Here is a 13880-nt window from a genome sequence, read left to right as displayed (position 1 = left end):
CACAGTCATTACCTTAACAAACCAATGCTAACTGTCTTTGACGAAATGTTGTTTCTTGCAATAAAAGTTTACAACTTCCCTCAAGATTAGATCCAATGATTTGCCCACGACCAATTTTAAAACAGTGAAATATTAGGTGCCCTCCAATCCTTTGACACCATTCCTGTAACAAATGAGGTTTAAAAAAATGCTGATCAGAATGTCTGAAATCTACTCACTTACTTTCCTTGATAATCTGGAATATGTTATTTTTAATCCTGAGAACCTATCGCCTCTCAAAGGTCCTATGTCCCAAAATAATTTCTTTTCTTTCCTCTTTACCCCATCCAATATATCACACTTTTTCTCCTTAACCGCAACATCAGCACGAATCACCCTTCTTTGTAAAGATGTGAGGAAACTGTTTATCAACAACCTCAAGCACATCCTACTCTTTTACCATGGTCACATCTTTGGTTTCTCGTCAGCCCTAAACTTTTTAAAATTATGTTATTACCACTTACACATTCATGCTTTCTGTAATTTCTTTTTTAATTCACTCCACTCATTACAGGTACATACTCTTTCAGGCTTTGCAGTATTAAGTTCTTGGTGTCTGACGTGAACATCCCATCTTTTTTTGGTCTTATTTTACTTCAAGTCACTTCTCTAAAAAGAGAAAAACTCATAAATTGATGTGCCCTGGAATTTGTGAGAACAATTTTACCCTGAATATCCTTCTTGAAACCTCCTGGGATTGTTTGATCAAACAGTAATATGACATAACACAAATGCAATTTTTCATTGTGTAAGTTTCCCAGACAACCCTGCTTCAAGTCCCACAACTTGTGCTGATCTTATCCATTACTCCATTGCTCTGTTGCACCACCGACACTCAAACTACATCATCAATGTACTGCTTGCTCATTATTTTCCATTTTAGCACAAAGCTTTCTGTAACCTGTTTCACTAAAAGTGATAAACCTAACGTTTCAGAAACAGAGGATGAGAAGTGACTTGACAGAGGTGTAAAGATGATAAGAGGCAAAGATGGAATGGGCAGCCAGCGCTTTTTTTCCAGGGTGGAAATGGTTAATATGAAAGGGCATTATTTTAATGTGATTGGACGAAAGTATAGGTGGGGATTTCAGAGGTAAGTTTTTTTACATAAAGAGTAGTGGGTGTATGGCATGCGCTGCCAGAGGTGGTAATAGAGGCAGATACTTAGAAACATTTAAGAAACTCTTAGATATGGATGATATAAATAAAACGAAAGGCTGTGTAGCAAGGAAGGGTAAGAATGATCTTAGAGTAGGTTAAAAGTCTGCACATTTTGGGCCAAAGGGCCAGTACTGTGCTGTAATGTTCTATGCTCTTTATAACATTTATCTATTTCACCTGGGAACCCTCAACCTTTCTTAAGATTGAAATACTCACCGCCCCTGACTGGCTTGCAAGCAATCGAATAGTTGGGGTGCAAACTGTTGGCAGAACTCTCCTGAAACAGGATATAATAGGCAAAATGTAAATTATTATACTAAAAACATGAAGCAGTTTCTTATAACATTTTAGTCGATGAAAAGACATGGATTCAAATTATTCAGATGAGAAGAACATAAACTTGAGACTCAACACAGAACAAAAGAAAGGGAATGCTTGTTCTTTTATAAATGGACTATCATATTAATTTCAATTTGCAAAGAAAGCCCTAAATCAACCATCTTCCCTATGCAGTCAAATAAAACTCTATCAGTGCAGTAATGTGATTATGTGATGAACCACAATTTGAGCATTCTAAAGAGGCTGTCATTATTTGTACACACCACTGCAGGTTTAGGCTTTCAATTGATTTGAAGGACGTGCTGCTGAAAATATCAGGTTTAATATTGTGGTGAGACAAAGAAGGCGAGCTTCTCAACCAATCAGACTGATGGTTTGTAAAGTTAACAGGAAATACTGCAGAAGTGACAATGGCTAAATTCAACGCTAAATCAAGTTAAAAGAAAAATAAAGGCAAAGGAAAGAAAGACTTGATTGTGAGGGGGAAGAGAAAAGATTAAGGAAAAAAAAAATAACCATTCAGAAATTGTTATAAATGTATTTAAATCTCTAATAACTACTAAAACCTGAGAGAATTAAACTTTATATGCAACGGTTCATTTTTAATGCAAAGGAGACAAATGAATAGCAGCTAAAAATTACATGTAATTAGATTGAAAGGGAGAAAATTTAAACTTCTGTGGTGAGTTTAGTTTGTATTAATGTATTATGCCAATGCTGTGCTGTTCAATGCAATTCAATGAGGAGACAGGTAGCAAGATGTCACTTTTGCTGAGCTAATGGCTCAATTTATCAGTAACGTTTGGGTATTTATCTGGAAGCTTATCCCCTCCTGGTCTGAGGGTGCTATATTATTTTCACTTAATTCCACACTGTTATTTCTTTAGAATTAGAAGACTGTAGAATTTAAAGATATACAGGCTGACACCACATACAGGGAAAACCCAATTGCAACATTCAAAATGGTAAGAAACCAGTCTGAACACCTGCAGGACCAGATATATTGGTTAAAACTTTAAAACAACACGCAGAAGTTGCAAAATAACAGGATTGATTGCCTTCAAAGAACGTGGTACTAGTACATAAATTGAATGACCAGGAAAGAATGGAAATGAAATCATATGTCACCATATCACATTCTCAAGTTACCTGAAGTACTTTAAAATCGTTATACACATTACATTGCCAATCACAACAGCAGTTTTACACAAAGGAATAAACAGCAAGAAGATGAATAACTAAAATCTCTTCTTACATGTTGTTTGAGGACAAAATAAAGAAAACTACATACAATTTTTTTAAAAATAGGGGGAAATTACATCATATATACGCTTGACTTTGCCCACATCTGAAAACTAACACCTACAATTATGCAGCATTTATACAGAGATTCACAAAATTGTCCTAAATTAGGATCAAGTTCACCGTGGATCCCAGAATCAAAGCCATTTCATTCCAATAACAAATTAAATTACCTAAAATATAAGAGACACAAGCTTTTGGAGACATCGGATACCAGAGGATAAAGTATACCCCTTTATGTTGAGTCTGACAACCCTTACTGTCTTAATTTGCTTTACAAACTATTTTGCATCAATACTGAGATCTTCTTGTGGAAGGTGCTCTATTTAAAAAAGTACAAAGAATAGTGGATACAGCCCAAGCCACCGCACATGAAGCCCTCCCCACCACTGAGCACATCTACAATGCATGCTGTCGCAGGAAAGCAGCATCCACCATCAAGGATGTCCACCATCCAAGCCATGTTCTCTTTTGCTGTTGCCATCAGGAAGGAGGTACAGAAACCGCAAGACGCACACCACCAGGTTCAGGAACAATCACCACCCCTCAACCATCATGACCCCTGAACCAGGGGGGTGGGGGGGGGGGTAAGTTCACTCACCTTCACTCATCCCAAAGCTGAATGATTCCCACAATCTATCGATTCTCTTTCAAAGATTCTTTATCTCATGTTCTCAATAGCTTATTGCTTATTTTATTATTATTTTGTTTCTTTCTTTTCAATTTTGTATTTGCAGTTTGTTGCCTTTTTGCACTTTGGTTGTTTGTCTATCTTGTTGTGTGCAGATTTTCATCGATTCTATTGTGTTCCTTTGTATTTACTGTGCACAAGAAAATAAACCTCAGGGTAGTATATGGTGACTCATATGTACTTTGATTCGGAATTTGTACAGATATTCAAGGATGGTCTTAAAGATTCATTGAAAAAAAATGTAGCATCCCGACTGCCTCCTGGGAATATCTTGCTGGGGACCACTCACCACTGAGAATCTCATGGGTAAATGTTAAGAACACAGAGAAATTCAACATAAACAGAGGAAGGTGTGGACCATTCGCAAACTACTCATCTCATTAGGCACATCTTGCCTTGTGTGGAAGTGTTTGAAGTTCTCACACTAACCCTAGAACCAACACCACTAGAATGGACATAAGTAATCCTAAGAAGAAAGATGCTGCCCTGGATTTTTGAGGGAATAATGACAGATTATTTTGTAAAGATGACAACAATAACTGGAATTTCATTCATGGATAGCTTTTTTGCCGAATTCAAAGTTTGAGCCAGTGATCCAGCAAAATTTCCCAAACAGCTTCCACCATCATAATCATCCTGTACTGAGAATTGACATAAAGTAATGAACAAGACACACTATAAAATAATCTGAAAATATTATTTACATGATGTCCAAGTGAGCTTTAAAAACAGCACCTGAAGTCATGGTTACTGCTTCACAAACAAGGTGACCTTAAAAAATAATGAAATATCAGAAAAGGAAATTACATTTTCCATTTTAATTATATTTATATTCCAAATGTTATTTAGTAATACTTAATTTTGAAAAATTCTTGAAATCGTTTCCTTTTTTTCCTTTCTTTTCTTTATACAATATTTTTATTCAGAAGAAAAAACAAGATTTAGAGTGCAACACATAGATATATCTCAACATAAATTGTGTATTCATATATTATAATAAAATTGATCAAAATGTTATAGCATATCCCATAAAGGAATACCACTCTGTAATCAAAAATTTAAAGATAGGTCATACATCATAAAATAAATTTTTTATATGAAAAAAAAGTCAACCCCCTACCAACTACCAAAGAAAAAAGCTGATGGATGATAATGGATAATTAGAAAAAAAACATATTCGCTTATGAAGAGAAGATAAAAATACACATAAAAGTCTGTGCACTGTTAAACTTTATAAATTGGAAAAGTAATTTAGGAAAGGTCCCCAGATATCATAAAAAGACTGTTTTGAATTTAAGACTGATCAGTGGATCTTTTCTAAATTTAAATAAGATATAATATCACATAACCATTGAAGATGTGTAGGAGGGGAGACTCCTTCCATTTAAGCAAGATTGCTCTCCTTGCTAAAAGAGAGGTAAAAACTAAAACCTGTAGGTTAGGAGTATTTAAAGTTATATCTTCATTTGCAATAATACCAAACAAGGTAGTAAGGGGATTTGGACCCTAAAAAGTTGTGAAAAGGTATGGAATACTTCCCGCTAAAACTTTTCAATCTTAGGGCAAAACCAAAACATATGAATTAAAGAGGCATCAGCAGAGTTGCATTTATTACAAAGTGGAGAAACGTTCGGATAAAAACTGGACAGCTTCTCTTCAGAAATGTAAGCTTTATGAACCACTTTAAATTGCAGAAGAGAATGATGAGCACTTTTTTTTCCTACGTTGGGAATTCGTTAACATGATTGTCATCAAGCTGACCTGAGCCAACTACTACAGATGCAGGATATCAGATTCCCTTCAGCCGATGCCTGACAGACTGCTGGATTTTTGTGGTATATTTTCTCCCCCAAAGAAATGCTGTTGATATGACATGGAAATAGAGTACAATAAGTCTTTATAATGTTCGGGTCCATGGGTCTAATTGGAATTATGTTCATGTGTTTAGTATGGCAGAAGTGACTTCAAGTCAACTGGTGAGATTATTAAAGAAACCAGTTAATGAAGAAAGATATGTATATGCAGAAGGTAAAGAAAACATCAATACAGGGTTTTGTGAAAGCTGGCACATGGGATGTGAACCCTGATTCTAGGCAGAATGTATTTATTTTTATATTCTGTTTTTTTTTAATCAATCATGATATTGTTGGCACTGTTGTAACTACGTGGTTTTGTGTAGGTCTTGTAGCTTTAGTTTTTGGTTTGTTGGGTGGTAGAGTTGGTCTCCTGACTTGGTGTGTCTGGTTAGTCTTGTTCTGTCTGGTGGATTTGGAGTTCCTTTCTGGGGGACGAGCTAAGATGGAAGCGTGATATTAATACACAGCAGCCTCTCCGGACTCTGGATTTGGGGATTGCCAAACGTTATGTGGATTTTCTGGTGTAGTCTGTTTTGTTGTGTGCTTTTGTGATATCATTCTGGAGGACCGTTGTTTCATTTTTTAATAGCATTGCAGATAAAATTTTCTAAATGACAATAAACCGAATTCAGATTCAGAACAGCTTACAACATTAGAAATCAAGTGAGTGATGAATAGCTAAGCTAATAACAATGGTCTTATCAATTTTTTTTTATAGGAAGCATGGTACCGTCAGAGATACATTTAGAAGAGAACTAATAATGAAATAAAGCATAATGACGGACAGGCAAAGCAGAACATTCTTGGCAAAAATCTGAAAAAAAATTTCCTTCTGAACAAGGCCACCAAAGAGCAACATAGAAAGGGATGAGAGACAGAATCACTTAGAAATGAAGAAACAGCCATTTCAAACACTGCTCAAGTTGTGTTGCAGGCAAGTCAAGAGTGTGACTGCTCTGATTTTACTTCACATACTAAATTGTCAGGCTCGAGACACAGAAGTCAGAAAGTGCTGGAATATGGAGCATAAAAACAAACTGTTGGAGAAACTTGGGCATCATTATAGAGGGAAAGGAACAGCTGACGTTTTGGGTTGAGAATCCAATGACCTGATGCAGGTTCTTAGAAATACTGACGACTGTCTTGCCACAGACATTGCCTGACCGGTAGTTTTTTCCCCTAAAATTCATCGAGCTGCTGTCAAAAATCCAGAAAAAGATTAACAGAATTTCTTCCAAATGAACATTGGGAAAATCAAACCTATCAATGTCAATGTCCAGCTCCATTCCACTCCTCAACAATTTTCTGAAGCAGGGAGTTTGTAGTTCTGATGTCTAATCTGATGGTTAGTTGTGAACCATTTATCCTCTGCAATATTGACAATTTATTTCTGCCTCAGTAACATCACCTGATTTCATGTCCATCTTAGCACATCTTCTGCTTAAACACTCCTATGATGTGAACCGATTAACTGGTCAAACTCCCATACTGTATCCACAAAATTATTGAAAACTCTTCCGCCAGTTCATAGTCCCTTTTTGACATTGGTAGAGGAGCTTCAAGTCCTTCACCAAGCTCAGGAACAGTTATTACCCCTCAACCATGAGGCTCTTGAGATGATAATTTCACTCACCCCAACACTGCACTGATTCTACAACCTATGGACTCACTTTCAAAGACTCCACAACTCATATTCTCGATATTTAGTATTATTGTTATCGTTTTTTCCCCATTTTTATAGTTGCCTTTTGCACGTTGGTTGTTTGTCTTTGTTGTGTACGGTTTTTCATTGACTCTGTTGTGTTTCTTTGTTTAAACATGCATGCCCACAAGAAAATGAATCTCAGGGTAGTATCTGGTGACATATACTGTATGTACTTTGATAAGTTTACTTTGAACTTTGGTGACCTACATAGGCACACAGTTAAATAATTCAATATTAAAATTCTCATCTTGTTTCCAAATCATTCCATGTCTCTACTCTGCCTACCTCTGCAATCTCCCCTTGCCCTATTAACATCCAAAGATATCTGCACTTCTAGAAATCTAACCTCTTCTCAGCCTTCAACTGACAAGGTCATAAGTTATTGGTGTGATATCTGGAAAAAAGTAAAAGTTCTTTATGTAAAATTGTAACGGGGGTAAGCGCAGAGAAACAATTTCATGGGGGAGGGGGGCGGTTGAGCCAGAACAAATCGGCAGTAAATCACACCCGGATTACTTTTGGTGCCAAATCAAAACACTCGTTTTCACCTGCCACTGGGTGGAACTCTGGAACCAGTTCTCCAAAATAAAAGCTGGGCTAATATTTTCAGCAAGAGATTGGTTTTCATAAAGGTGTAGCAAGGTTAATTACGACAACATAGACACTGGCTTTGATAGAACAAGCTGGAAGATGCACTGCTGCTCCGATGTTAACGCTCTTCCCACAACGACAAAAGTCATGAACTTGAAATACTGGCTGACGACAATAACGGCCTGGGCCCGATTGACGTCTGGCAAGCGCACTGTTAAAGAAGGAAGCATTAGGTACACCGGCAACGTCAGAGAGTGAACTGAACAGTTGGTTTTATGATTGTATAAAATGGCGTGTACAAATTATTACACATACAATTAATAAAAACAAAAATATTATAAAATGCACTATTAGCTTGTGGGAAAACAATTTCACGTTTTAATTAATTTTACAATTCTGCCTCTAGAGTTATTTCAGCGCGAACACGGAAGCCTTGTTGCCGCTGTAGATCCCGAGAGACAAGATTTCTAACACAGAAGCGCCTCGTTAAAACTCCCCACTCGTTAACCTTGTTGAACTTTTCCCGGACCTGTGCGATCCCTACCTCAGCATGGGCGCAGCTGCCCTGCACAGCGCGGCCATGGCAGTCCCGCTCCGATTCACACGATACATGATGCCAGTCAATGGCTTCAAGGTCAGCATGTGCAGCCGGTCTCCGTGCAGTATGATGCTTTAAACGCCCTCTAGCCGAATCTATTCCTATTGCACCTCATTGTTTCTCTTTCTCACTGGGCATTTGTATGTTTCTCCCATTTGATCAGAATAATGTATTTTTCAATTAACGTCACGTTAAATGTTTAATCCATTCATTCGCACGTTGTCTGTTTTTTGGAACACGTCATCTTGCAAACTGGTTGCGACGCTTTCTAGATTACATCAGCCTAGTATTTATAGAATGACTTTGAAAGCAATTTCAGGCAGGAACTTGGGAGCGGACACAAAGGTTGGTGGTGGTGGTGTTGGTGTTGTTGTTGTTGTTGTTGTTGTGGATAGTGTAGAGGATTGTCAAAGATTGCAGAGAGACATTGATAGGACGCTGAAGTGGGCTGAGAAGGGGCAGATGGAGTTCAACCGGGAGAAGTGTGAGGTGGTACACTTTGGAAGGACAAACTCCAAGGCAGAGTACAAGGCAGGATACTTGGGGGTGTGGAGGAGCAGAGGGATCTGGGGGTACATGTCCACAGATCCCTGAAAATTGCCTCACAGGTAGATAGGGTAGTTAAGAAAGCTTATGGGGTGTTAGGTTTCATAAGTTGAGGGATAGAGTTTAAGAGTCGCGCGGTAATGATGCAGCTCTATAAAACCCTGATTAGGCCACACTTGGAGTACTGTGTCCAGTTCTGGTCATCTCACTATAGGAAGGATGTGGAAGAATTGGAAAGGGTACAGAGGAGATTTACCAGGATGCTGCCTGGTTTAGAGAGTATGCATAATAATCTGAGATTAAGGGAGCTAGGGCTTTACTCTCTGGAGAGAAGGAGGATGAAAGGAGACATGATAGAGGTATACAAAATATTAGGAGGAATAGATAGAGTGGACAGCCAGCGCCTCTTCCCCAGGGCACCAGTGCTCAGTACAAGAGGACATGGCTTTAAGGTAAGGGGTGGGAAGTTCAAGGGGGATATTAGAGGAAGGTTTTTTACTCAGAGAGTGGTTGGTGCATGAAATGCACTGCCTGAGTCAGTGATGGAGGCAGATACACGAGTGAAATTTAAGAGACTACTAGATAGGTATATAGAGGAATTTAAGGTGGGGAGTTATATGGGAGGCAGGGTTTAAGGGTCGGCACAACATTGTGGGACGAAGGGCCTGTACTGTGTTGTACTATTCTATGTTCTACGTTCTCAGGGAAATGCACAGCAGAAATGTGGTAAATGTTCAGGGAACATTTGCATGGAGTTCTGCATAGGTATGTTCCATTGAGGCAGAAAAAGGATGGTAGAGTTGAAGAACCATGGTGTACAAAGCATGTAGAAAAGAAGAAAAGAAAAGCTTACAAAAGAGTCAAGACACTAGGTACTGTCAGAGCTCTGGAAAACTATAAGTTGGCTAGGAAGGAATGTAAGAATGGAATTATGAGAGCCAGAAAGGGCCATGAGAAGGCCTTGGGGAGCAGAATTAAGGAAAACACTAAGTTGTTATACAAGTATATGAAGAGCAAGAGGATGAGCCGTGTGGGAATAGGATCGATCAGGTGTGTTAGTGGAAACAGGTGCACGGAGTCAGAGGTATTTAATGAATACTTTGTTTCAGTATTCACCAGGGAAGAAGACGTTAGCATTTTTGGGGGTGACTTACAGCGGACTGAAACGCTTGAGCATATTGACATTAAGAAAGGATGCACTGAAGCTTATTTAAGGTATTAAGTTAGATAAGTCACAGGTACCGGATGAGATGCACCCCAAGCTACCGTGGGAAGCGAGGGAGGAGATTGCTGAGCCTCCAGCAATGACCTTTGCATCATCAATAGGGACGGGAGAAGTACCGGAGGGTTGCAAATGTTGTTCCTTGTTCAAGAAAGGGTGTCAAGATAACCCAGGAAATTAAAGACCAGAGAGTCTTACTTCAGTGTTGGGCAAGTTGTTGGAGAAGATCCTGAGAGGCAGGATTTACAAACATTTGGAGAGACATAATCTGATTAGCATTAGTCAGTATGGCTTTGACAAGGGCAGTTCGTGCATTATGAGCCTGATTGAATCATTTGAGGATGTAACAAAACACATTGATGAAGGTAAAGCAGTGGATGTAGTGTATATGGATTTCAGTAAGACATTTGATAAAGGTTCCCCATGCAAGGATCCTTCAGAAAGGATCATGCAATCCAAGAAGACCTTGCTTTGTGGATCCAGAATTCGCTTGCCTACAGAAGGCAAAGGGTGGTTGTAGATGGTTCGTATTTTGTATGGAGGTCAGTTACCAGTGATGTTCCACAGGGATCTGTTCTGGGAACCCTCCTCCTTGTGATTTTTATAAGTGACCTGGATGAAGAAATAGAAGGCTGGGTTAGTAAATTTCCCAATGACACAAAGACTTGGGGTGACCTGATAGAGGTATATAAGATGATGAGGGGCATTGATCATGTGGATGACCAGAGACTTTTTCCCAGGGCCGAAATGGCTAACATGAGGGGACAGAGTTTTAAGGTGCTGGAAATAGGTACCGAGGGGATGTCAGGGGTAAGTTTTTCACACAGAGAGTGGTGATACATGGAATGCACTGCTGGTGGCATTGGTGGAAACAGATAGGGTCATTTAAGAGCCTCTTAGATAGATACATGGAGCTTAGAAAAATAGAGGGGTATGCGCTATAGAAATTCTAGGTAATCTCAAGGGTAGCTTACATGGTCGACACAACATTATGGGCTGAAGGGCCTGTAACGTACTGTAAATTTCTATGTTCGAAGTGGGCATCTAATTAGACTGAGTCAAAACGGTTGCAAAACCAATAGAGTTGACGGACAGCGCGGTAGCATTTCCTGCCAATACATTGACTGTACTTTTTTCCATAGATGCTGCCTGGCCTGCTGAGTTCCTGCAGAATTTTGTGTGTGTTGCTCGGATTTCTAGCATCCGCATTGTTTCTCTTGTTTGCACGGTAGCGAACGCTTTATAGCAATCAGAAGGCCGGGGCTCAATTCCTAACGCTACGGGTAAGGAGTTTATACCTGGGAACATTAAACACTGGTCACCTGGTGACACTTGTGGACACTTTCTCGGAGTTGCAAAGCAAGAATATTCTGTCGCAAAACAATGCACTTCACTGTATGGCTTGATCTATGTGTGAATCTTGTACTATGATCTAGTACATACTTACAGGCTTTTGTATCTTCCGCCCGATGGGAGACTGGGGTAGGTGGGTCTCTGATTATTCTGGCTACTTTACTGAGGCAGTGAGAAGAGTCCATGGAGGGGAGGCTGGTTTCCGTGTTGAGCTGTGTCTACAACCCTCTGGATTTTCTTGTCATTGTCATACCAAGCCTTGATGTACCCAGATTGAATGCTTTCAATAAAAAAAAAGAAATCGGCAAGGGTTGACAGGGAAATGGCAAATTTCTTTAGCGTCTGGGGGAAGTAGAAGTATTCGTGAGTTTTCTTTGTGTGACATGAACTGGTTGGACTGAGCAGGCTATTAGTGATGTTCACTGCTAGGGACAGGAAACACTCAACCCGAGCACCACTGATATAGACAGGAGCAATGGTAAGCTCTTTTGGTTTGCTGACTTCAAGAGAAAGATTGTTGACGTGGCACCACGTGACTACGCTGTACTTCTTCCTGTCCTCTGGCTCATTGTTATTTGAGATACGGCCCACTATCATCTACAAACCCGTAGATGAAGTTGGAGCAGAAACTGGGTACGCAGTCATGTGTGTACAGGGAGCAGAGTAGGGGGCTCCAGACGTAACCTAGTGGGGCACCAGTGTGAGAATAGCCGTGGTGGAGGTGTTGCTGCCTTTCCTTAATAACTGCAGGAAGTCACGTATTGAGTTGCACAGGGAGGTGTGACTTCATTTGGGATTATCACATTGAAGGTAGAGCTGTAGTCAATAATCCATGATCCAATATGCCTATTACAGAACCGACCAAAACTATCCCCAATTTCAATAGTTAATATAGCAAAACATGGAACTATATAGGTTAGGACTACCTGAGTTATAGAAAAAGTTTGAATAGCTTAGGACTTTATTCACTGGAGTATAGGAGAATGAGTGGGCATTTGATAGAGGTGAGGAATATAAATAAGATAAATACAAGGAGGCATTTCCCACTCTTGCTGGGTGAGACTTACAACTAGAGGCATAGGTTGAGGGTGAGAGGTGAAATATGTAAGGGGAATATCTTCACTCAGAGGACGGTGGGAGTGTGGAACGAGCTGCCAGCAGCAGTAACGGACGCAGATTTGAAATCAACATTTAAGAGAACTTTGGATAAGTATATGGATGTGGGGGGGGGGCGCATATGGAGGGCCATGATCCAGATGCAGTTCGATGGGACTGGGCTGAATAACAGTTTGGCATGGACTAGATGGGCCTAATGGCCTGTTTTGTGCTGTACTGCTCTATGACTCTGTATGTGGATGCATCACAGCTTGCTATGACAACTGCATTTTTCTGGACTGCAAGAAACTGCAGAGGGTGGTGAACACAGCTCAGCACAGAAACCAGCCTCCCCTCCATGGATTCTTCGTGCTGCCTCAGTAAAGTAGCCAGAATAATCAGAGACCCTACCCATCCCAGTCTCCCATTCAGCAAAACATACAGAAGGTAGAGGGTCAAAGAGATTTTGGGATGGGTGCTAGGGATTTTCATCAATGCTTCAGGCCCTTCATATACAACCCTCCCGGTAAATGTAGCAAATACTGAGAAGGGAGACCCTGGTGATTCTCTTGGCATTTTTTACTGGCCTCTGTTGGGTCTTGCAATCCAATATCTTGAAGTTTCAATGATATCACACAATGATGCAGGCACACTGGACACTCTCAATGGTGCTCCTGTAGCAAGTTGTTAGAATGGGGGCGAGCAGCCTTCCATAGCTCAACCTCATAAACTATAGACGCTGCTGTGCCTTCTTGAATAATGAAGTGAATGCTCTTATGGTCCCTAACGTTACCCATAATATTCCTTACCTAAAAATCTCCTTTTTGAAATCTACTCAGCGACTGAGCCTCCACCACCATTTTGGTAAAGTATTCCAAAGATTTGTCACGTACCAGTGTAGAAATTTCTTCTCTCTTCTTAAGTGACAACTGATTTTCTGTTACTATGACCCCTAGTTGTAGAGAGCACAACCAAATGCACCTACCAAATCATGTCTATAAATATTTTATATGTCCTAGTAAAACCTTTCATTTTTCTATACTCAAGGGAGAACAGGCCCAATTAATTAAGTTCCACATATATTGCATAAAGGACAGAGTTCGTGTCAGAAAGCAGAAGAAGGCAATGGGTGACTGGAAATGATTCTATATACCAAGACTTGATTTACAAGTGGGATGTCTTCTAAGAAAACAGTTTGTTACAAGTAATTTTTTAAATTGGGCAAAATAGAGCTGTAAAAATAACAAAATGTTCAAAATTGGAGTAATATTTAAACCATCCAGTACATACAAAGGATTAGGAATTCTTAATTTCATATTTGCATTTTAATTGAATTACAATTAAATTGCGTAACAGAAATCAATAAAATAGATTAAGTAGCA

At 39.5% G+C, this 13880-nt stretch overlaps 1 protein-coding gene across 2 annotated transcripts in view; it reads right to left on the bottom strand.

Annotated features, from left to right (window-relative positions):
• Positions 1 to 8473, bottom strand: part of LOC132377652 (D-beta-hydroxybutyrate dehydrogenase, mitochondrial-like) — a 28411-nt gene extending 19938 nt beyond the window's left edge. For both annotated transcript variants that reach the window (XM_059943858.1, XM_059943866.1), the window contains exons 1-2: positions 8229 to 8473; positions 1417 to 1477 (exon numbers count right to left, since the gene is read on the bottom strand). In XM_059943858.1, the coding sequence (XP_059799841.1) occupies positions 1417 to 1477; positions 8229 to 8326 (159 nt within the window). In that variant the 5' untranslated portion in view covers positions 8327 to 8473. The remainder of the gene's footprint in view (positions 1 to 1416; positions 1478 to 8228) is intronic.
• Between the last annotated feature and the right edge of the window lie 5407 nt (positions 8474 to 13880).

The sequence above is a fragment of the Hypanus sabinus genome, chromosome 2 (genome assembly GCF_030144855.1).
Source record: "Hypanus sabinus isolate sHypSab1 chromosome 2, sHypSab1.hap1, whole genome shotgun sequence".
Taxonomy (NCBI): Eukaryota; Metazoa; Chordata; class Chondrichthyes; order Myliobatiformes; family Dasyatidae; genus Hypanus; species Hypanus sabinus.
This window is presented reverse-complemented; position numbering and strand designations above follow the sequence as displayed.